Source organism: Culex pipiens, chromosome 2 (assembly GCF_016801865.2).
Source record: "Culex pipiens pallens isolate TS chromosome 2, TS_CPP_V2, whole genome shotgun sequence".
Taxonomy (NCBI): domain Eukaryota; kingdom Metazoa; phylum Arthropoda; class Insecta; order Diptera; family Culicidae; genus Culex; species Culex pipiens.
The window spans coordinates 194334470-194357942 of NC_068938.1; the positions used below are offsets into that span (position 1 = coordinate 194334470).

General features: G+C 32.8%; 1 protein-coding gene across 10 annotated transcripts in view; it reads right to left on the reverse strand.

Moving 5' to 3' along the window:
* The window catches only part of LOC120415173 (protein phosphatase 1 regulatory subunit 12B-like), a 215318-nt gene that overhangs the window by 88901 nt on the left and 102944 nt on the right, over positions 1 to 23473 (reverse strand). For 9 of the 10 annotated variants that reach the window (XM_052707108.1, XM_039576619.2, XM_039576623.2 and 6 more), the window contains 2 exons: positions 9754 to 10124; positions 5856 to 6243 (listed from right to left, as the gene is read on the reverse strand). In XM_052707108.1, coding sequence (XP_052563068.1) covers positions 5856 to 5935 — 80 coding nt within the window. In that variant the 5' untranslated portion in view covers positions 5936 to 6243; positions 9754 to 10124. The remainder of the gene's footprint in view (positions 1 to 5855; positions 6244 to 9753; positions 10125 to 23473) is intronic. The other variant, XM_039576622.2, reaches the window with a different exon arrangement.

Consider the following 23473-nt stretch of genomic DNA (forward strand, 5'->3'; position numbering starts at 1 on the left):
CATTGTATTGTTTTAATTGCATATCGTTCCTAAACATATATTCAAAAATAATTATTTTCAAGAATGACACTTACTTAAACGTAATTCACGGACGTCCCATCAAATCTGGACGGCCCCAAAAATTGTCCGCTCGTGGAAAATGGGCAGTTTGGAAAATGAAAATGCCTATAATCACTACAATCGCCGAATGTGATGGTGCTGATGATAGTAATAATAACAATAACGAATTCGTGTTGGCCGCCGGTCGAGCCGTGATTTATGACTTTTTGATAAGTTTTAGTGATGGACAGAGCGCGCCGCCTTCCGGTGTTGGCAACCTCAACTTTTGTGGGTAATTATTTATTAGTGTGCACGAGACGCGAGCGCGTGGCGTCTTTTATTAGCCTTTAAAATGAGAGCGTTTTTATTTTTTCTCGCCGTGTACGAGAGAGATAATTGCAACTGCTGGCTGTGACTGTGGTCGTGGTTTGGGCAAAGAGCTGATAAAAATGTTATTTTATTTCGGCTGTGAGCGTTTCAGATAGAGATTTTTGACCGAACAAATCTGGGCGCTGGAAAAAAAGCAGCAACAAAAAAAGATAAAGCATAAGCAAAAGGGTTGGAGCAAAACAGACTGAAAGAAAACTTTCGTTTTGATTAGGGTCGTAATTTTGCTGTTTTTTTCTCGCCTACTTTTTGGAGATGGAACATAAGTATCGCAATAAAAATGTTTGATTCGGGATTTGGAGGACGTCAAGTCGTGATAATTTTGAAACATTAAAAATTGAGATATATATTGCAAATCAAATGCAATTCAATAATGAAAAACTTAAAAAAAATCTATTAATTTATGAACAAAATACTTTATCAACAATTCTACATAAAGCAGTGCAGGTTGAACATAGTCTTGTCGTGGTGGTATTTTGAGGTTAAAAATGAGTGGTGCTCTAGAGTAACCATGGGCGTTAGATGGAAAAAATTAGTTATAATTGTAAATAAAAAACGTTACTTAATCCACCCTTAGGTGGTTGGTGCCTTCCTCACATTTAGAGGGTAATGCTTTCCAAAATAGATACAAAAGGGCGGACCTTTCAGTGTTCTATCAACTTGATTCATTATTCATACCATCAGATTGGGTAGTCAGATCTTCATAATTCAGGGCTCTTATGTGCTTATAACTTTTGATAGGGTTGTCAGATCTGCAATCTATTGAACTCATTGAAAAGGTCTTTTGATTACCTATCCAACGACAAGTCGCATGATAGATCCGGATAACGTTTTTGTCAAAATATCTGAGATCCGGCCTCTAAAAAGTTCATAAATAACACTTAAGTGCTTATAACTTTTGATAGGGTTGTCAGATCTTCAATGTATTGGACACGTTTGAAAGGTCTTTTGATTACCTATCCAACGATAGGTCGCATGAGAGATCCGGACAACGTTTTCATCGAAATATTCGAGATCCGGCCTCCAAAAAGTGCAGAAATAACTCTTAAGTGCTTATAACTTTTGATAGGGTTGTCAGATCTTGAATGTTTTTGATGCATTGGAAAGGTCCTTTTATTACCTTTCTAAAAATGTATAGCATGATGGGTTTTCTTACAAAAACCACCCTTTTAATAATCTTCCGGACTTTTGTTAAAATCGTTTTTTTAGCATAACTTTTGAAGTACTTAACTAAACTTTATAATTTTCAATAGCGACTTATGGGACCCCAAGACGGATCGAATGAGACCAAAATTTTCATCGTTGAAATTTTTGAAAAAATGTGGTTTTTGCGATTTTTTTTTCGGTTTAGGCTCTTTTCAAATGGAATTGCTGTATTATTGCCAAAGTTCACATTGATTTTACCAACACAATTTTTTACATATTTTTTTCTTAAAAAATAATTTATAATGAAATAAACAAATGGCGATTCGATTTGGGTAATAATACGACCTTGTATAAATATGTAATTTTTTTTAATGTTGATTTTTTTTAGAATTAAGATTTATATTTTTGCCTTCCTCACCTTACTGAGGAAAGGCTATAAAATCACTCAGAAAACGAACTTCTTAGTTTTACCTCCATTTTATGATTGCGCACATAAGAGCGTCTGTTTGATCCTGTCGCACTTTCTTTCCCGGTAATTACAAACAAAAGTTCTCGCGGTACAAAACAAAACTATTTATTGCAAAAACTGTTTATTTGCTTTTAAACTAAACTGTATTTAGCAGTTTCTGTACTGAACGGAACTGTTCTGACCTGTTCTGAGGTCTGTCAGGGAATGGGGCTGATCTTGGGATGTTTTCCCTCAAGAAACTGAGCGGTCAGGACAAGTTCACTGACCCTTTTCATTCTGTTTGTGTTCTGTGAGAACAAATATGTGTGTGTTTACATGTAACGTAAAGTGGGAAAACTAGACAACATAAACTGTGGTAGAAACTACACGAAAACAGTACAGTACAGAAGTTTCTGACTATAATCTTAATCTTGTGTGTAAACAGGATCCAAATCGGTTCTGCCAGTGCCGAGATAATCCAGTGCAAATTTTTTGATCAACATCCCACCACACACACAGACATTTGCTCAGAATTTGATTTTGAGTCGATATGTATACATGAAGGTGGGTCTAGGAGGTAAAACTAAGAAGTTCGTTTTCTGAGTGATTTTATAGCCTTTCCTCAGTAAGGTGAGGAAGGCAAAAATATAAATCTTAATTCTAAAAAAAATCAACATTAAAAAAAATTATATATTTATACAAGGTCGTATTATTTCCCAAATCGAATCGCCATTTGTTTATTTCATTAAAAATTATTTTTTAAGAAAAAAATATGTAAAAAATTGTGTTGGTAAAATCAATGTGAACTTTGGCAACAATACAGCAATTCCATTTGAAAAGAGCCTAAACCGAAAAAAAAATCGCAAAAACCACATTTTTTCAAAAATTTCAACGATGACCTATACATGTTTGGTTACCAAAAGTTTCGTCTTTCATAATTTGGTTTTTGCAAAAATTGACGAAAATTGCCATTTTTGGGACCACCCTACCACGGTGTAGGTCACCCTAACGGCCAAACAATTCTCATTACTTCGGCTAAGGAACCACCAGAATAAAATGTGAGACCTATCGTAGAACTTTTTTTCGATTTAGGCTCATTTGAAATGGAATTGCCGAATATACTCTATTATTGCAAATTATGAAAAAGGGAGTTTTTTTTATTTTTAAATACCATTTTCGTGCTTTTTTTTGGTTCTGCACCAAATTGGATTATTTACAAAAAAACTGTAATTTATGATTTTTTTTATAAATATGCTAAAACAAATACAATATTTTGTGAAAAGACAATTAAGCCATAGAAAATTTTATTTAAAGTAAATTAAAAAAATCATTGATAAGCTTTTTTAAAAAATCTACGCAACACATTAGAAAAACAAATCTTTTCATGAATTTATTGATATTAGGAAACTTTTTGACAGTAGCATGACTGTTGCAATTTATTTAGCATATTTTGATACCTTTGTTTCAAAACATTGACAAATTCGGCTTGAATTTTGTTTGTCCAGGGCCGAGAGACAAAACATTTTTATTCAATTTGTACCAGCCAAAAAAAAACAAAACTTTATTTAGCGAAAAAAAATTGTCTAAAAAAAATTACGTTCAGAAATCCATTAAAATTATGGTACCTTAAGATCTTCTGTGAAATGTCTTAATTTTTTACTTAAAAAATTCCTTTAGTAAAATCCATATCAAATTTTGCTTTGTTAAATGATAATAAAAGCATTATTAATTTTTGTGACTTTTGTGAAGATTTTTGCATTTTATAAAAAGCAACAAAAAATAAACCTTTAAATTGCAAAAATCAACCCCGAGCAGACGGAAATAACTTGGGAATAACATTCTTTGTTATTTGAAAATACTAGGCCAATAACATTTTATGTTATTTATAACAGGATTTGTTATTCGTCGTTATGATTTTTTTGTTATTGGATTGTTATTGTAATAACAGACTAATAACATTTTGCGTTATTCTTCGAACAAATCTTTGTTATTATTTTTTGTTATTTTAACAACTAATCCGATCATCCCAATAACAGTTGGAGGTATTCTTCCATAACAAAAAATGTTATTCCCAAGTTGTTCTGGCTTTCAATCAATGTCAGACCGATAACAAATTTTGTTATGATAACATAAACTGTTATTGAACTCTTATGCAAAAAATAATTTTTCAAGAATATTCCATAACGCTTTCTGTTATTTTAACAGTTTTTGTTATTGAAATGGCATGAATTTAGTTATTACCGTCTGTTCGGGACGACAAATTTGGCATCATTAACCATTTATATTGCTAATTTCATCGCTTGTGTGCTATCTTGTGACACGTCCTATCTTATTACAGCATACGTGTCACAAGATAGCACACAAGCGACGATTTCGAAAATTGTGATTTAATAAAACGATATGTTGTAAAAAAAATACGTTTACTACAAAATAATTTTGACCTTTTGAAAATTAAGATTTGATTTAGAAAAACATGAAAATAGTTTTATCGATAAAATTGCAAAATATCACGATTTTTGTAATAAAAATTACATTGAAAATCGGTTTAATATTTTCTGTGTCAATCTTATTTTGATATTGGACGTTTTATTGTTGAAACTCAGAAAACCTATTTTTTCTGGGACAATCTTAAATGTTTAAAAAAAAACTTATAAAAAAAAATCCTAACCATTCGAAAACAATATGTTCAGCGATGGTCAAGCTTTATCATGACTTGTACAGGAAAAAATAGAAATGACAAGGCATTGTTTAACAATTTCAATGAAAAAGGTGTTCTAAAATGCATTGATATACATACACTAGAAAGTTGTCTTGCTATAATTAGTTCTGAGTTCTAACAAAAAAAAAAATACAACGAAAAGTACATCAAAGTTTCACAACAAATCAAAGCTTTCTAAACATTGCCCATTGGGGAGGGATGATCATTGTTCTGTACAAGCTCTGGACGAATGGCTCGTCCAAAATTCTTAGAATTCGTACTTCTACTTTTGATACAATTTGATATCTCCATTTGCTGCTGGGTTATCAACATCAAGTGTTGATGGCAAATAAAAACAACACCACGAGCATTTAATAGCTTTGTATAAGTCTTATCAGCACTTTCTCGCTATAGTTTAGAAACCTTTGCGTAGGTTTTTGATTATCTTGTTGAATACTAGAAATTCTCAAATACTTGCGGTTCTCCGGAATAAGCGTAACTTTCTGGAAAGAACTTGTTTACGATTTTTCCACACCATCTTAAACAATCCCAAGAATTCCGGATCCAATTCGTTCCGGGACCCTTTTCAACTTTTCCTTCACCAAGATTTTCCCCGAAGATCACATTCAAAACGTACAGTCAGCTTCTTTTCCTTCGCTCCTTTCAACACGGTGATTGATATCCTTCTTAAAATCCAGTTTTTCCTCACGTTGACGCCATCCCTTAATCAACACACACTTAACTCCAAAACTTTCACAACCTTGTCACGAGCAAACCTCCTGAATAAAACTGATAACAGCACCTCATCCGGAATCCCGACCTCAGCGCAGAAAGCCAATCCGGATTTTCACCAGTTTCGCTTCATTTTCAGCCATAAATTGTATCACCCTTATCACACAGCGCCAACTTGGATCAACTTCAGTGACAGCTTCTTCTTGCTTGTGTTGATATCTCAAGTTGATAAACGATTACGTAAGAACTTCCACCCGCAAGGCGGTCGATCTTGACCTTCGTCAGCCGAAACTTTCCAAACACTAATGACCCCCTCCCCGTCCCAATAAAAATATGCAAAAATCTTCCAAAGAAAACGGTTCACGTGCGCGGTCAAAACTCTCTCGTCGAAAAAAAGCCACTTACATCCGCGCGAGATGCAGCCGGTCCTGCGTGGACAGATGCTCGACCTGAGCCATCTCGGAAACTAAATCGGCATGCTCCATTTTGCTGATATCGAGGCTCGACTTTCGACCAATGATGGTTGCCGAGTTGCTCTTCCTCCGATGATGGTGATGATGATGATGACGATCGGGGGCCGCCGCGGAACTGCTAATTGCCTCCGACGCCGCCGTAGTTGGTGGTGGTGGTGCCGGACAAGATCCGCTGCTGGAAGCCGTTGCGTTGCGGTGTAGATGTGTCGATGACGGTTGATGATGGTCGGTCTAGTTCGGCTGTGGCGCAGGTCGTGTTCAATATCTGTGGCGCGAGCGCGATGCCGAGTCCACTACTCTCACTTGAGAGGGGTGGTTCTCTGTGGAATAGAGAAAAAGTAGATTTTTTTTAAAATATTTATCAAAGTTTGAAAAAATATTAATATAAAAAATGTAAATACAGTCAAGACTCGATTTTCAAAAGGCATCGGAAAAATTTCACTTCGGATAAAATAAATAATACGATCACAAAAAAAAATACTTTGCCTTATTTTTTTATATCAAGCTCAAGTATCCCCAAAACTACTCCAAAGTGATTAAGAATTTTTGAATCCAAGATGGCGGCCAAAATGATGACGATGAACTATTGAGAAAGTGCATTTTATAATTTTTAAGGCAGTGAACCATTCAAATTTGACTAAAATGGGGTCACAGAATTTTAATTGAATGTTGAAAGTAAGAACATAATAAACAGGATTTTTTTTGTTCGTGATTCCGTTATCCGAAATCCTGTACAAACCATCAAAAATCGAGTCGGGACTGTAATCATTTTTCTATTCATAAACAATGTATTTTTTAAGGATTTCTGATCCAGTTGGGAAACCATGCAAAAAAGTGATGAAATTTGGCACATAAAATTTTCAAATTAAAAATCAATCTAAAAATCAACAAAAAGAAAACCAAGTTTCGTATTACCGTATTATTTCGCGATTTTTAAACCTTTTTTTTTTATTTGGATGAAACTTTGTCCATTCATTCCCTATTTTACCAAAGTTGAATTAGCAATCAAAAAGTACTTTACATTTTTTATGATAAAAAGTACCGATTTCTGTTTCCTTTAGGTATACATTTTCGATTTCTAGGCATTTCGAAAAAAAATATGTATAGAATTAGCCATTCATGTGCAGGGTTGCCAGAATAAAGATTAATCATTATCTGTGCCAGATTTTACAATTTCTGATATTTTTGTACTTTTTGATTCAAATGTACGAGTTGAATAGAAAATAAAAAATAATTATTTTAATGAAAGTTTAAATTAAGATTATTACGAGTACTTTCGTCTAACATATTTTTTTGGTACTTGGCTAGATTTTTTCAATACTGGCAACCCTACTCATCGGCACTATTTAAAAACGTTACTTAATCCACCCTTAGGTGGTTGTTGCCTTCCTCACATTTTGAGGGCAATTCTATCCAAAATACATACAAAAGAGCGGACCTTTCAGTGTTCTATCAACTTGATTCATTATTCATACCATCAGATTGGGTAGTCAGATCTTCATAGTTCAGGGCATTTATGTGCTTATAACTTTTGATAGGGTTGTCAGATCTGCAATCTGTTGAACTCGTTGGAAAAATCTTTTGATTACCTATTCAACGACAGGTCGCATGATAGATCCGGACAACGTTTTCATCAAATTATCTGAGATCCGGCCTCTAAAAAGTTCATAAATAACACTTAAGTGCTTATAACTTTTGATAGGGTCGTCAGATCTGCAATCTATTGAACTGGTTGGAAAGGTCTTTGATTACCTTTCTTAAAATGTATAACATGACGGGGTTTCTTACAAAAACCACCCTTTTTACAATCTTCCGGACTTTTGTTAAAATCGTTTTTTTAGCATAACTTTTGAAGTACTTAACCAAACTTTTTAATTTTTAATAGCGACTTATGGGACCCCAAGACGGATCGAATGAGGCCAAAACGGTCCAAATCGGTTCAGCCAGTGCCGAGATAATCCAGTGCAAATTTTTTTGATCAACATCCCACCACACACACAGACATTTGCTCAGAATTTGATTCTGAGTCGATAGGTATACGTGAAGGTGGGTCTAAGAGGTCAAATTAAGAATTTCGTTTTTCGAGTGATTTTATAGCCTTTCCTCAGTGAGGTGAGGAAGGCAAAACGGATAGAGTTCTGTAGTTTTTAATTAAATCAAACATAAAGTAGGCATATCTCAAAAATGGTTCACTTTATCAAACTAAAGTAAAAAAAAATACTGGCAAGATAGATATATATTTTTACAAAAAAAATATCTATTTTTTCAAAAAATCGGCTGAAAAGTTTTGGATTGCTGCCCTCTTAAACATATCAATAATTTTTAAAAATTTAAAAATAAAGTAAAAGCTATTACACTCAACCCCCGGTGGTTGGTCACTTTTTCGTTTGACACTTATTTAGTTTGTACCCCGTTGGTTGGTCAAAGTCAAACTAAAAAGTGACGAACTGTCACTTTTTACACGGCGCTTACGAACACTATCAAAACAAACGTTTGGTAGTGTGTGTGAACTCCGTGTAAAAGGGGTGTCAAACTAAAAAGTGACCCCGTTCGTTTGACAACAGTTGGTGTCAAACCATCGGGGTTTGAGTGTATTGGCAATATATTTTTTTCCAAAAAAAACAAATTTTTCAAAAATCATAATTCTGCTGAAATGTTTCGGATTTTTACCTTCTAAAACATATCCATAATCTAAAAAATTTAAAAAATACGGATTTTTGAAAAAAACATTTTTTTTTTCAAGAAAACATTTAAACATTCATGAATTGTGTGATCCTTTCAGAAGAATAATCTACCAAGTTGTAAAATAGAATATAAACATTTTCATTGGCATTCATATACGGTCCAAAAGTTGCTAAGATATCGTCTTTTCAAAATTGTGGGTTGTTTTTTGTATTTTCTATTTATTCCGGTTTTTTTTTCACGCAATCACCATAAGTTCAACAATCTTGGAAGTAAAATCCTAGAACATTAACTGAACTCAAAAAAACGGATTTTGGAAGTTTTAATTTACTCAATTGAAAATCTTGTTTGATATAATTTTAACTCAAATTTGTAAAGAAAGTTAAACTACACATAACAATATGTAAATTTACAAAAATTTTGATTAAAACATTACTACATTACTGTAGCTTTGCCAACGACACCACATCGATCAAGAAGTAATTTTTTAATTTTTTTCAAAAATTATGTAAAATGTAAAATGTAAAATGTAAAATGTAAAATGTAAAATGTAAAATGTAAAATGTAAAATGTAAAATGTAAAATGTAAAATGTAAAATGTAAAATGTAAAATGTAAAATGTAAAATGTAAAATGTAAAATGTAAAATGTAAAATGTAAAATGTAAAATGTAAAATGTAAAATGTAAAATGTAAAATGTAAAATGTAAAATGTAAAATGTAAAATGTAAAATGTAAAATGTAAAATGTAAAATGTAAAATGTAAAATGTAAAATGTAAAATGTAAAATGTAAAATGTAAAATGTAAAATGTAAAATGTAAAATGTAAAATGTAAAATGTAAAATGTAAAATGTAAAATGTAAAATGTAAAATGTAAAATGTAAAATGTAAAATGTAAAATGTAAAATGTAAAATGTAAAATGTAAAATGTAAAATGTAAAATGTAAAATGTAAAATGTAAAATGTAAAATGTAAAATGTAAAATGTAAAATGTAAAATGTAAAATGTAAAAGAAAAATGTAAAATGTAAAATGTAAAATGTAAAATGTAAAATGTAAAATGTAAAATGTAAAATTTAAAATTTAAAATTATTCCAATATAATTTAATTTCAAAAACCTATTACTTCACAGAGACCCACTCGCACTTACGTCTTTTATTATCTTTGGAGAGCCGAGATCTTCGGACTTGGTCAGAGGCGCTTCGTGTCGAAGTCGTACTCTTGGTCGTGATCTTCACCTGTGTGTATGCGTTTTCGGAAGTCACGCTCGGAATCGCACTGACAGCGACGGCGTTGCACACTAATTGCCTTAGCACTTCCACCAGTTTGAAAGTCGTCGTCGTCGGCGGCTTAGCGATAGATAACCGTGGCAGTTGACGGGGACCGAGACCGAGTCCGAGGGGACGGCCACTCCGGCATGATCGCTGGTCGCATCTTAATTGCTGCTGGTGGGGCCGATTTTTCGCGCCAAAGCGCCAATTGATCCCCGATCGGTCAAACCGGCGCACAGTTCAAATCAATCTGGGGAAGGAGAAGACGAGAAGGAGAAATGTGTGAATTGAGGAGTTGGATGATTGAGAGCAAACACAGTTTAAAAAAAATACCTTAGTAAAAAATATATGATTAATAATAAATATGCAGAATAAATTTAAAAACTAAATCATTTTAATTTAAAAAAAAAACATAAAATAATTGTAAATCGAAAAGAAGATGGTTAATACGCCATTTTTGAAAACAAACCAATTAAGGAAAGAAATCTCAAATTTGAACCGTTGGCGTTGGCGAGCCGTCACGAAAACGAAACCTTTCAATCCGAGATGATTTTGTATTGGATGATGGAAACAAATGTGCGATACAAATGATTGGCAGCAAGATCGTGCACGCGCGTGATTGGTTTGTTTGTGAATTGGCGGTGATGATGGTGGCGATAGTTAATTATTTTGAGTGAGGGCTGATGAGTTTAGTGCCAAAAGATGGTGGGATTTTTTTAAACTTTTAGTATTTTGAACACTTTTTGATGAATATTTTAAATAGAAAATATTTTAAAGCATTATTATCCTCACTTAACAACACTTAAAAATAATTAAGAATTAAGAATGACTCAAAACATTTCAAATATTTAGAAAATAAACGTATAAAAGAATTTTCTTCGTTGGATTTGCATTAGAATAAAAACCTTTTTGTTGGAAAAAAAAAACAATTAATTTTGCAATGATGAAGGTTTTTTTTTAATTCTAACTCCAAATGTTTAAAAGAATCTCTAGAACCATCGTCTTTAAGAAAATTTTCTTTAGCGTTTATATTTTTTAACCCTCTACTGCCCAAATTTGTTTTTCGATTTTTTTTATTTTTCCCGTGTTCAGGAGGTCATTTTGAGCAACTTTTGTTCTGCGAAAAACTTTACTTCTCTTGTATTATGTTTTTCTTGTTTCATTTTTAGTATTTTAATTTGCATTTATCTTGTTTAGTTTATGTTTGTTTTTGGTAGTATTTGGCCTACTCTACCACCTCCTATCATTACATTTTGCCTATCTAATTTTTTCATGTTTTTACAGTAACTTTTTCAATTTTTTGCATGTTTTTCACATTTTTTGCTATAAAATGAAACCATTATCATTTAAATTGTAAATAAATGCGTAGAGGCATAGTCTGGGGCACTAGAAAAATTACTGCATACTTCTTTTTACTTAAAATAAAGGAAATGTTAGTAAAAAACACAGCCAAAGTTGACCCCTAAAAAAATTACATTTTTAAAAACATTGGCAAAGTCACATAAAGCAAGTCAAACTTCCAACCCTAAAATTTTCCAAAATTTTAAAAGTTCTTCTTTCCAATGCTTTTTGAAGATCAAAAATTGGTTGAAAAATGGATTTTTGGCGATTTTTTAAATCGAAGCCCGTCTAGAGGCGGGGTTGGGTTGTAGAGGGTTAAAGCTGAAAGTCCTGTAGAAACATGGGCTGAGACGTTGTAGAAAATAACGAGAAAAGCTTTGGAAAGGCACCCAAACAACTTAGCGGGATAACATAAAAAGGACAAAGGACGAAGTTTTGCTTTTCTTTTTCACAAGTTTGTTATTTTATTCAAATTATCTCAACTTCACGAGCCTTATTCATTCGTTTGCACAACAAAAAACTCAAATAATCTGGCGTTTACTACCAATCAATCAATTTTCTTGCCACCCACACGACAATCGTGATGACTTAAGAAAAAAAACTAAAATTCGAATATTTGAAGAGAAATTAACAATTATTTTACTGTTATCTACCTAATTCAAAGTGATACTTCCGTATCTCCTTATTCGTTATGGCGAAAAGAGAATGATACTGTTTTAATGTGAGCAACTTCAAACTTAAATCGACCTTCCAGTCAGTGTGCCAATTAAAATGATCCCCTGGTGAGTGGGGTGGGAAGCGGCTGCCAAAGACATAATTTCCAAGCGAACATAACTTCAAAGCTTTAAAACTAGTTGAGGTTCACCGGGGGTGGTAAGCGATATTAATTAGACTGGATATGACAAGCTAATTTGCTGAAAGATATAATCTGCTGATGTGGTTTTAATTTTTATAGATTTTTTAAAGTACTTTAAAAGTTAAGCTTGAAAACAGATACTAGTTTTATCCTAGGGGACCATCCACAAACCACGTGGACACTTTTTTTGAAATCTCAACCCCCCCCCCCCCCCCCCTCGTGGACAATTGTCCATACAAAAAAAACTTTTTTGTATGGATCGTGGACAATCGCCATACCCCCCCCCCCCCCTAAATGTCCACGTGGTTTATGGATGGTCCCTAGACTAGATACAATATACAAATTTGGCGGTTGTCCATACAAAAATGGTATATGAAATTCAAAAATCTGTATCTTTTGAAGGATTTTTTTATCGATTTGGTGTCTTCGGTATATTTGAGGACTGAACCAAAAAAACACGAAGCCCAGAACTTTTTGTTTTTGCTGATTATTTAAATCACTTTTTGTCATTAAATTGATTTTTTTTCCCTATATGTTTTAGGGGGCATAAAATGTCATTTTTCAGACAATTAAAATATGGGCAAAACATCTTTGACCAAGGTATGATTTTTAGAAAAAATAGGTTATCTCAGTGTTGCCCAATTAGCCCTCGTTTTTCGGTCATCGTTATCTCGGGAACTGATAGTCCAATTTGCAAAGTTAAAAATAAAAAAATGTGAAATTTTCAGCACTTTTCAAAAATTTATGATCAAGAATAACTTATCGAAAAGGCTTAAACACTTTTTTTATGTATTCGAATGGAAAGCACCTAAAAAGTTTCAGCCAGATTAAAAAAATGTAGAAAAAACAGATGACAAAAATCTCAGAGAATTGCTAACTTGAAAAAAAAAAACATTTCTAATAGCATATAGTTTGATGATTTGGCAACACTGTAGAAAAATATCTTGACTCTAGTAAAATTCAGAAATCTTTTCTTGACAAGATGCAGGAAATTCGATTTAAAATTACTTCTGGAATCACCTTTCTGTAGACATTTGGAAAGGTGTCAGATGAACTTTTCTGAAAACCTTTAAAGTCTGGCAACACTGAATGAAAAAAAAATCTTAACGTCATAGGAAATTTCAAAACTATTGATTATCAGATGTCATAAATTCGACCAGAAATAACTTCTGAAACTGCCTGTTTAGCATTGCTGAAAACGATTTAAATACAACTTTTCCAATACCATGTAAAAATTGCTTATCTGGTAACACTGCCATAAATTTTGATTTTCTTTTGTAAAATCTCACAAATTTAGTGGAAATTTACTTCCGGAACGCACAAATTAACATAGTTGGAAATTTTTAAAGAACATTGACGATAAGTTGTAAAGATTGATAATCTGGGAACACTGTCGTAAAACACACAGTTTTGGTACACGCAAAATTCCGAGTCGAGAGAATCGTTCCCTCAAAATTTATTGAGGGCTCAGCGCCAAAATCAAGAGAATAATGCTACCAACTTACACCACAATAACAAATGAGTTCATTCGTTAATTGAAACAATAAATTTCCAACAAGTGTCATACATTGACATCTGACCACTCCTTGTTCACCAAGCTGTGGTGACCGAGGCAGTTAAGTCATTGAGTTAGTATGTCAAAGGTCTGTGGTTCGATTCCCGTATTCTACCTTTTGGTTATTTGTTTTGACGGATGATCTGTTTTTGCAAATGATCCTCGATAGAATAATTCTCTCGCCAATCTCGAGCTGTTTTCTCTGCGTGAATGGTGCCACTATTCTCTCGACTCGAGGCCATTATTCTCTCGGACAAGCCCTACCCAGTTTTGGGTGTAAGAAAAATAGAAAATCCTATACCAAGTTTTTTTAAGTATAACTGCTCAAGAATGCCTTTCGAAACCAATATTCTTTTCATAGTTAATTAGGGGTAATTCCCCCACCAACTCGCACGAAATTGGGAAAAGTTGCCCCGATCCCTCTTCGATTTGCGTGAAACTTTGTCCTATGGGGTAACTTTTGTCCCTGATCACGAATCTGAGGTCCGTTTTTTGATAACCTCGTGACGGAGGGGCGGAACGACCCCTTCAATTTTTGAACATGCGAAAAAAGAGGTGTTTTTCAATAATTTGCAGCCTGAAACGGTGATGAGATAGAAATTTGGTGTCAAAGAGACTTTTACGTAAAATTGTACGCCCGATTTGTTGGCGTACTCAGAATTCCGAAAAAAACGTAGTTTTCATAGAAAATAACACTTAAAAAGTTTAAAAATTTCTGTCATTTTCCGTTACTCAACTGTAATTTTTTTTTTTGGATCATCTAATTTTAAGGGTAATTTAATGTACTTTTCGAATCTACATTGACCCAGAAGGGTCATTTTTTCATTAAGAACAAAAAATTTCATTTTGAAATTTCGTGTTTTGTCTAACTTTGCAGGATTATTTTTTAGAGTGTATCAATGTTCTACATAGTTGTAGAGCATACAATCACAAAAATTTTGATATATTAACAAAAGGAGTTTGCTTTTAAACTTCATGAGATATCGCGATTTTACGAAAAAAGTTACTTTTTGTGTTTCCCTTTTTTTTTTTGAAACTGAACTGAAAGAAAAATACACTCCACTTCCATGAGACTTTTCGATTTTTAGTTTAAATTTAAAGATGATGTCACGATTTTTTTCTTTAAAATTATTTGAGGAGATAGCCTAAGATGTTACATAAAGACTCACGAAAAATCCTTTACTAAAACTGTTTTTCGTCACGTCAAATATTTTTAATTAAATATACTAAATAAGAATAATCAATGAAAAAAAGGAAAAAAATCCGAAAAACAACTAAAAATGTCATACAATGCTGCATTATCACATCAAAATCTAGATCAAATAATCTTTTCCAAAGCCCACAATCTAAAAAGAACACAAAGTCACGTCATCGCTCGATTAATGACACTTGACTATTCCTCGTTCACCCGCGGAAGCACGTGTGTATCGTCGTGTGAACACGTGGCTCCAAACTAGAATGACGGTTTATCGTGTGAGAAGGGCCCATTTCTCATTCCCTCCTTTTAGCGCCGTCCCTTTAGCCCGATGAAAGGAAATCCCTTTAATTTCCCGACGTCGTCGTCGTCGTCCTCGATGAAAAGTAGGTGAAAAGGTGAAGAAACTTTCGTGACGTTATAAATGGGTCTTGGGAAAATGGAATTTAAAAGTGGGTTAAAAAGGCTTGCATGACGTGTTTGCTGTGAGTCCTTTTAAACGGTGACGTTCCAGTTCAATGGAGTTTTCTCGACTTTTTTTCTAGAGAGTTCACTGGAGCAAGTGATTAGAAACTGCTACTACTGCTGAGTGAGAGGAAATGAAGTTTTTCACATGTGCGATTGCAGAAGTAGTGCGCTAGAACACGCAGAGCTGTTTGTCGGAACGGGGGAAAGTTTTCGCTGGAAAGTTTTTCGATTACATTAGGGTTTTTCGAAAGTGGAAAACATTTAAGATAAAATCCCATTACAAGTTGCATTTTTAAGACCAACCTTCCCACGAAGCTGGGAAACCCGCATGGCAATCAGAATTAAGCTCTCGCTAGGTGGGATTCTTTATAAATATTTAAGCATTTTTTGGCTTGGGTTTTCGTCTTCTCAGCTGAGAAATGTTTTACATTGCCGGTTCAACCCATGCGGGTCGACCTTCTTCGTTTCAGAGTAGGAATTTTTTAAACCATCGAAAAGGTGAAAACATGCATTATTTTTTGGAGCGTGAGAATTACACCTTCTGGATAGACTTGGGAACTTTGAAACTGACAGATAAAATCTTTTTTGTCTTTTTTGTCTTTTTTGTCTTTTTTGTCTTTTTTGTCTTTTTTGTCTTTTTTGTCTTTTTTGTCTTTTTTGTCTTTTTTGTCTTTTTTGTCTTTTTTGTCTTTTTTGTCTTTTTTGTCTTTTTTGTCTTTTTTGTCTTTTTTGTCTTTTTTGTCTTTTTTGTCTTTTTTGTCTTTTTTGTCTTTTTTGTCTTTTTTGTCTTTTTTGTCTTTTTTGTCTTTTTTGTCTTTTTTGTCTTTTTTGTCTTTTTTGTCTTTTTTGTCTTTTTTGTCTTTTTTGTCTTTTTTGTCTTTTTTGTCTTTTTTGTCTTTTTTGTCTTTTTTGTCTTTTTTGTCTTTTTTGTCTTTTTTGTCTTTTTTGTCTTGTTTGTCTTTTTTGTCTTTTTTGTCTTTTTTGTCTTTTTTGTCTTTTTTGTCTTTTTTGTCTTTTTTGTCTTTTTTGTCTTTTTTATCTTTTTTGTCTTTTTTGTCTTTTTTGTCTTTTTTGTCTTTTTTATCATTTTTGTTTTTTTTTGTCTCTTTTGTCTTTTTTGTCTTTTTTGTCTTTTTTGTCTTTTTTGTCTTTTTTGTCTTTTTTGTCTTTTTTGTCTTTTTTGTCTTTTTTGTCTTTTTTGTCTTTTTTGTCTTTTTTGTCTTTTTTGTCTTTTTTGTCTTTTTTGTCTTTTTTGTCTTTTTTGTCTTTTTTGTCTTTTTTGTCTTTTTTGTCTTTTTTGTCTTTTTTGTCTTTTTTGTCTTTTTTGTCTTTTTTGTCTTTTTTGTCTTTTTTGTCTTTTTTGTCTTTTTTGTCTTTTTTGTCTTTTTTGTCTTTTTTGTCTTTTTTGTCTTTTAGTCTTTTAGTCTTTTAGTCTTTTAGTCTTTTAGTCTTTTAGTCTTTTAGTCTTTTAGTCTTTTAGTCTTTTAGTCTTTTAGTCTTTTAGTCTTTTAGTCTTTTAGTCTTTTAGTCTTTTAGTCTTTTAGTCTTTTAGTCTTTTAGTCTTTTAGTCTTTTAGTCTTTTAGTCTTTTAGTCTTTTAGTCTTTTAGTCTTTTAGTCTTTTAGTCTTTTAGTCTTTTAGTCTTTTAGTCTTTTAGTCTTTTAGTCTTTTAGTCTTTTAGTCTTATAGTCTTTTAGTCTTTTAGTCTTTTAGTCTTTTAGTCTTTTAGACTTTTAGTTTTGAGGCTTTTAGTTTTGAGGCTTTTTAAGTAGCTTTCATTATTTTTTTAAAAGTTTTGCTCATCAAAATACGAATCACCAATTGATTGTTTTCGATGTCGAAAAACTATCCGCCCACAAACTTATGAGACTATGACTACCACAAATCAACAACTTGGCCTTTTCCTTCCTGGAAGGACGCGCACCCCTCGACGAAAAAGTTAATCGATACAGCTTAACCACAGGGAAAGCAAAGCAGTAAGCTTAAAGTGCTGGACTTGGGCCAAACTTAGAACATTATTTAATCAACAGATTACACGATCTTTCGGCCTAATTCCAATTAACGACTGTGGGAAACGTTACGCAACGGCTAGTCGTGGAGCATCAAGGGTTAATCCTCATTGATTAGTTCTCTCTCTGCTGAGGGTAATTAAAAGCTTGCCCAGATTTGGAACAACAAATAAATGCTAATCTCTCCCCCAGCATCGGAATTCGGAAAAGTTCTTCCCAAACTTTCAATGGAGTGGAACGGGTTTTGTTCTCTGGTTGGAGAGTGAAAATTTCAAACAATTCAATGTTATAGCGTGTGAGTTTGTGTGTGTTTTCAGTTCGTCATTCAGGAATCCTTTCCACTCCGCTGAACCGTGGCAGACGACGACGGCGGAAAAATACTTTGTTTTGCAATTTCGTTCGATTGATATGGCTCGAGAATGGTAGTGGGAAAATTTAGAATGGTTCCAATCATTTGTGGCTCGGATTATGCTATGCATTTGGATGATGGCTCGTGGAATGCATTTGGATCTTTGATGTTGATGAACAGACAATGCAATTGAAGTGATGAAACCCGATTAAAATCTAAACAAGGAGTAATCATTGCACTTGTTGTATTTTTCAAATACCAATACAAAATCAATTTTAAGCTTTTTTCACCTCTTATAAAATTATTCCATAAAATCAGGGGCAAACATATATTAATCAAATTTGAAATTTTATCAGAAAAAATTTTACAACCTATTGTAATTTGCTTAAAATGCAATTTGCATGTTTTTGTTATATTTATTTATTCGAATTTTGACTGACGAAAAAATAAAAATAATTACCGTAAACCGGGGTGACTTTGATAGGATTTCAATTTGTTTTTGGAATATTTTCCAACAGGTGAGGTTTTTCTCAAGATTATTATTTTTACAACATGTACTGGAAGTAGGCCACACAAAGTCCATGCACTATTTTGGAAAAAAAGTTTTTTCAATAGTGTTAAGAAAAATAGTTACGTTAAAAATTCTTAGTTTTAATTCCGGGGTGACTTTGATAGTCATAGTTTTTCTTGTTAAAATCATATTTAAGATGTTCAAACTTTATTTGTACGTTAAATGTACCATCACTAAAGTAGCTGATATAGTTTGTAAGAAAAAAAATCAATGTTTATGTTAAGTTAACTAAGTTTATAAGCTTTTTAACAAAATACATATAAATTTTAGGTAAAATTGTTAAAAAGTCGGAATTTTGCCTGAAATTTGTTAAAACTAGTTTTGTTTATAAAATTATCGATTTATATTGCATTTTATACTGAATTCGAAGCACGAATCACAAGTTTTCACATTTTACATGAAATTTGTTCAACTGAAATTGCCTATAAATTTAGAGAGTTTTTATAATTGTGTTTCAAAAACACATATTATTTATTTTTTACAAACTTTTTTAACCTTCTCCCAGTGGAAAATTGTCCAAAGAATCCGAAAATTCATTCCGTTTTCCGATTAAAAATCATGTTCATTGAGAAAATCATGACACTTTGAGAAGTTTAAAATAATGACTTTCATCAACATTTTCTTAACTATAGTTAACTAACTTTTTAAACTTGTCAAAATTTTATGAAAAGTTCTTCTTGAGGTACTTTGAACACTTCTCTACCACGGTCAGTATGTTTCTGAACCATTCCTTACGTATTTTAAATGTACTCTTCATTTCGCGGTAAAATCGCAAACCTATCAAAGTCACCCCGGCTATCTAAGTCACCCCGTTTTACGGTAAATAAATTCAAAATGTGGAATTATTCAGCACAAATCGTACACAAACATTGTGTCAATTCAAAAAAGCTGGTGAATTCAGATTACACTTGGACGCCAACATACTTTTTGCTTTTCTTGCCATTCACGAATGCCAAAATGGTTTTTTTTTCATCTACAAAATTAACAGGGGTAATTCTCTACCAACTCACACGAAATCGTGAAAAGTTGCCCCGACCCCTCTTCGATTTGCGTGAAACTTTGTCCTAAGGAGTAACTTTTGTCCCTGATCACGAATCCGAGGTCCGTTTTTGATATCTCGTGACGGAAGGGCGATCGACCCCTTCCATTTTTGAACATGCGAAAAAGAGGTGTTTTTCAATAATTTGCAGCCTGAAACGGTGATGAGATAGAAATTTGGTGTCAAAGGGACTTTTGTGTAAAATTAGACGCCCGATTTGATGGCGTACTCAGAATTCCGAAAAAAGTATTTTTCATCGAAAAAAACGCTAAAAAAGTTTTAAAAACTCTGCCATTTTCCGTTACTCGACTGTAAAAAAATTTGGAACATGTCATTTTAAGGGAAATTTAATGTATTTTTCGAATCTACATTCGCCCAGAAGGGTCATTTTTTCATTCAGAACACAATTTTTCATTTTAAAATTTCATGTTTTTTCTAACTATGCAGGGTTATTTTTTAGAGTGTAACAATGTTCTACAAAGTTGTAGAGCAAACAATTACAAAAAAATTGATATACCGACATATGAGGTTTGCTTATAAACATCACGAGTTATCGCAATTTTACGAAAAAAGTTTTGAAAAAGTTACTTTTTGTGTTTCTTTTTGTTTCGTCGTCCGTGTCTGTCGCGGGTGACCATGAGCGGCCATGATTAACGACGACCAACATTTTCAAAACTTTTTTTTGCGTGAACATAAAAGTTTAACTTTTCGCACCATTGTTTTTTTTTTAATATAAAATATTTGTCACATATATATCTAGACTTTTATAGGACATTTTCAAAAAAAAACTCATGATTTATTTGTTTTCTGTAAATTTGTATATTAGTTTCAAAAATAAGATTACTATTCAAACAAGTTATACCTGCTACTTTAGAAGAAAATATTCTCGAAATCTTTTAATGTTCTTTTTGCAATTCCGTCGTGAAACAATTTACTTTTCCTGTCATTCTTGAGCGACGAAACAGCCTACTTTTCTGTACCAAAAATAACAGAATCGAATAGTAACCCTTTTCAAAACAAATGCTGAAAAGTTCTACTTTTCAGCACTGAAATGGATGCTGAAAAGTTTAACTTTTCAGCACTTGTTAGGAAAAGTTATACTTTTCAACATTTTTTTGATTTAAACGATTCATTGACTCAATGCATGGGCATTTGTCATATAATTTCGTTCAAAGTGTGTTTTTCGGAATTGCAAAAAACGTTGTATGGAACTTGTTGCAAAACTTGTTTTTTTCATCACTCGTCGTATTTATCCAACTCGGTGAACCTCGTTGGATAAATGTACGACTCGTGCTGAAAAAATCTTCTTTTTGCAACATGTTGCATAAACTACTATTTCAATATTTGTTTATACTTTATTTTTAAACATTGATATCGTCAGATTTGAAAAAAAATAGACAGTATAAAGATTGGCATAATTAAGTTTGTTCCTGACTTAAAAAAAATTACACATTCAAACAATGCATGAGCCTCAATAAATGTTCAAAGAGTTATGCATAATTTGATGATGATGAAAAAATATTTTCAAATGTAGTTCTACATATAAAAAATCTTGAAAAACTAACCAAAATGGCCAAAATCATAAATTTCTAAAAAAAACATTTTCTTTAAATTATGATAACTCGAGAAAGACGAAAGCAAAAAAAAAACATTGTTTTGTCTGCTCAACATAACTTTTTCTTCATTTTTTACAGATAAGTAACGCGAAATGGCAGCTTTCCAAAAACTAATTTAAAACTTTTTTAAAAATTTTGGGAATCTTTTAAATCGTACGTACAATTTCACATAAATGCTCCTTTAACACCATTTTGTACAGGGTAGATAAAAAAAAGGCAATATCCCTTCTGAAATGGTGACAGAATCTGTATAATTTTTTTGTTGTAATTTTACAGGAACAGGAACTGGTGAAATTTTGATCAGTTTCTGTTGAATTTCACATTTTACACATTTAGGTTAGATTACTCCAAAAGAAAGTATTATTAACCCAACCAAATTTTCAACCTACCTAAATTCATTTTTTTACTATGTATCTCATCACGATTTAGAGCTAGAAAAAAACCTTTATATGCATGCATGTTATACATTTGGTGGGAAAATTCTAGAGATAAAGCTCATTTAATTGTGTTATATTATGGGCGCTTTTTTTAGAAACATCAAACTCCTTCTCTTGAAAACAATTGTGCATAAATCGCTCATTATTTTCGTTTTAGAAAATCATCTGCAAGTTTGGCATGGGGAAATATTTATTTTGAAGCATTACAGAACAAACCAAGGAAAATTTGGTATAGTTGGAAAGTTTTTCATTAGTTAGATGTGAGGAATTGATTTTTTCTGTGTTATTTATACATTTAGTTTTTTTTTAATAAAAAATAGGTGTTCACTGTGGTCGTAAAAATTAAAAAAATAAAACAATAAAAAGTGAAAAAAAATATCTTTTTCAAACATATTTGCGATAATGTACAATAACATTTCTTTTTTTAAATTTCTGGTTTGGGAATAATTTATTTTGTGCCACAAGAGAACATTATGAATAATGGAAGCAAAGGCTTGAACAATATTTGTATTGGCATTATAACTTAAAAACAGTTTGAGTAATAAGTAAACCCTGTCAAATGCGTTTGTTCTGTAGCAAAAAATGCAATATTTTATATAGGTACTCAATTCTTTTGTGTAAGCTTGCATAAACTGCTTAGCTTTAAAAATACATCCAAAATCGACTAAGGAAATCCAAACATTCCATCGACTCTTCGCTTCGCCTGATAGAGAAAACAAAGCATCAAGTTTATCCTTTTCTTTTCAGATTTTTTTGTTATTCTGTTTCAATTTGCCCCAGCTTTTCCATGCTCTCTTGCTTGAAACGACAAAAGCCAATGCCGGGAAGCTGTACCGCTCGTCACTCACAAAGTATCGTGCAAGAGACATTTTCTGAGGAATAATTCAAGCTCAACTCAAACAACCCTGTTCTCACTAACGAGATCCATGTTTGAGAAATTTAGTTCAATTTGCTTGACTACTGCAAGGGTTGAAATTCTGAAGAAATTTATCTAGCTTTGAACTTTGGATAATCTTGTGGTACAATAATTAATACAATCTTCGATCTTGTAGGGAAGAAGGATAAGTAATTGTGGAATTAAGGTAATTACATCATATCTTGAAGTGGAACTACAATCGTGAGTTGAGATTTTATGGAAATACTGATTGTAATATTCTTAGATTTTCGGCAATCGCAACAAACCTTCAAATGTTTAAAACACCTCAAAACAGATCGATTAACACCTTAACCATCCAGCAAATCGTTTCGCACCACCACCTGCGGCTCAATAGAAAAATCCATTCAAGAAGATAGAGTACCTTTCCCGCCAAAAATAGCCAACACCCACGACCCGAGCTTGCGCGCCCATAAATTGCAGCAATCAATCTTTTTTACGCTCCGGTATTTGAACCATCCAACAGTCCTCCCCCCGTTACCTTCTGGGAGGAGGACACCGTCTATAAAATCGTTGATGACAGTGCCGAGATTACGTCTGGCGACGACTTGAACGATTCCGCGACGACACCCAAGATTACGGCAACAAATCATCCATTACCCAACACCCAAATAGTGATTCCCGCGGCACCACGTGAACTCGACCAGGTCGTCGTTTGGTATTCAAGAACATCACCGCGCGCTTGTTGTTTACGTTTTCAAACGAAACGGAAAATCGTCTCTATACCTCCAGGTGAATGTGTAGGGAGAGTTAGGGGTGGTCACGAAATTCGACATTGTTTTAAATTTTGGGATATTTGTCTTTCAAAATACAATTCTCCTGCTCTCCAATGTCTCTTCTTAAACTCGAGGTTACAAAACTTAATCATCAAATCTTCAAACAACTACAAGTCTTGAAAGACCTTACTTTAAACCCCCAACTCTAAACTTGTCTACAAAAACCCAAACTGCCAAACTATGTTAGTATTCATCTATCTCAACATCAAATCTTCAAGCAACTAGAAGTCTCCATACGTCTGAAAAGACCCAAATTAAAATTCTCTAACATGTCTACAAAAAACCAATCTGTCAAAACCTGTTAGTATTCATCTATCTCAACATCAAATCTTCAAACAACTACAAGTCTACAAAGAACCCATTTTTTAACATTGTCACATACTGTGAAATTCATCAACTTGAGAGTTCTTCAAAATTTTGGTTCTACACTAATAAAACTGACTGAAAATTAAAT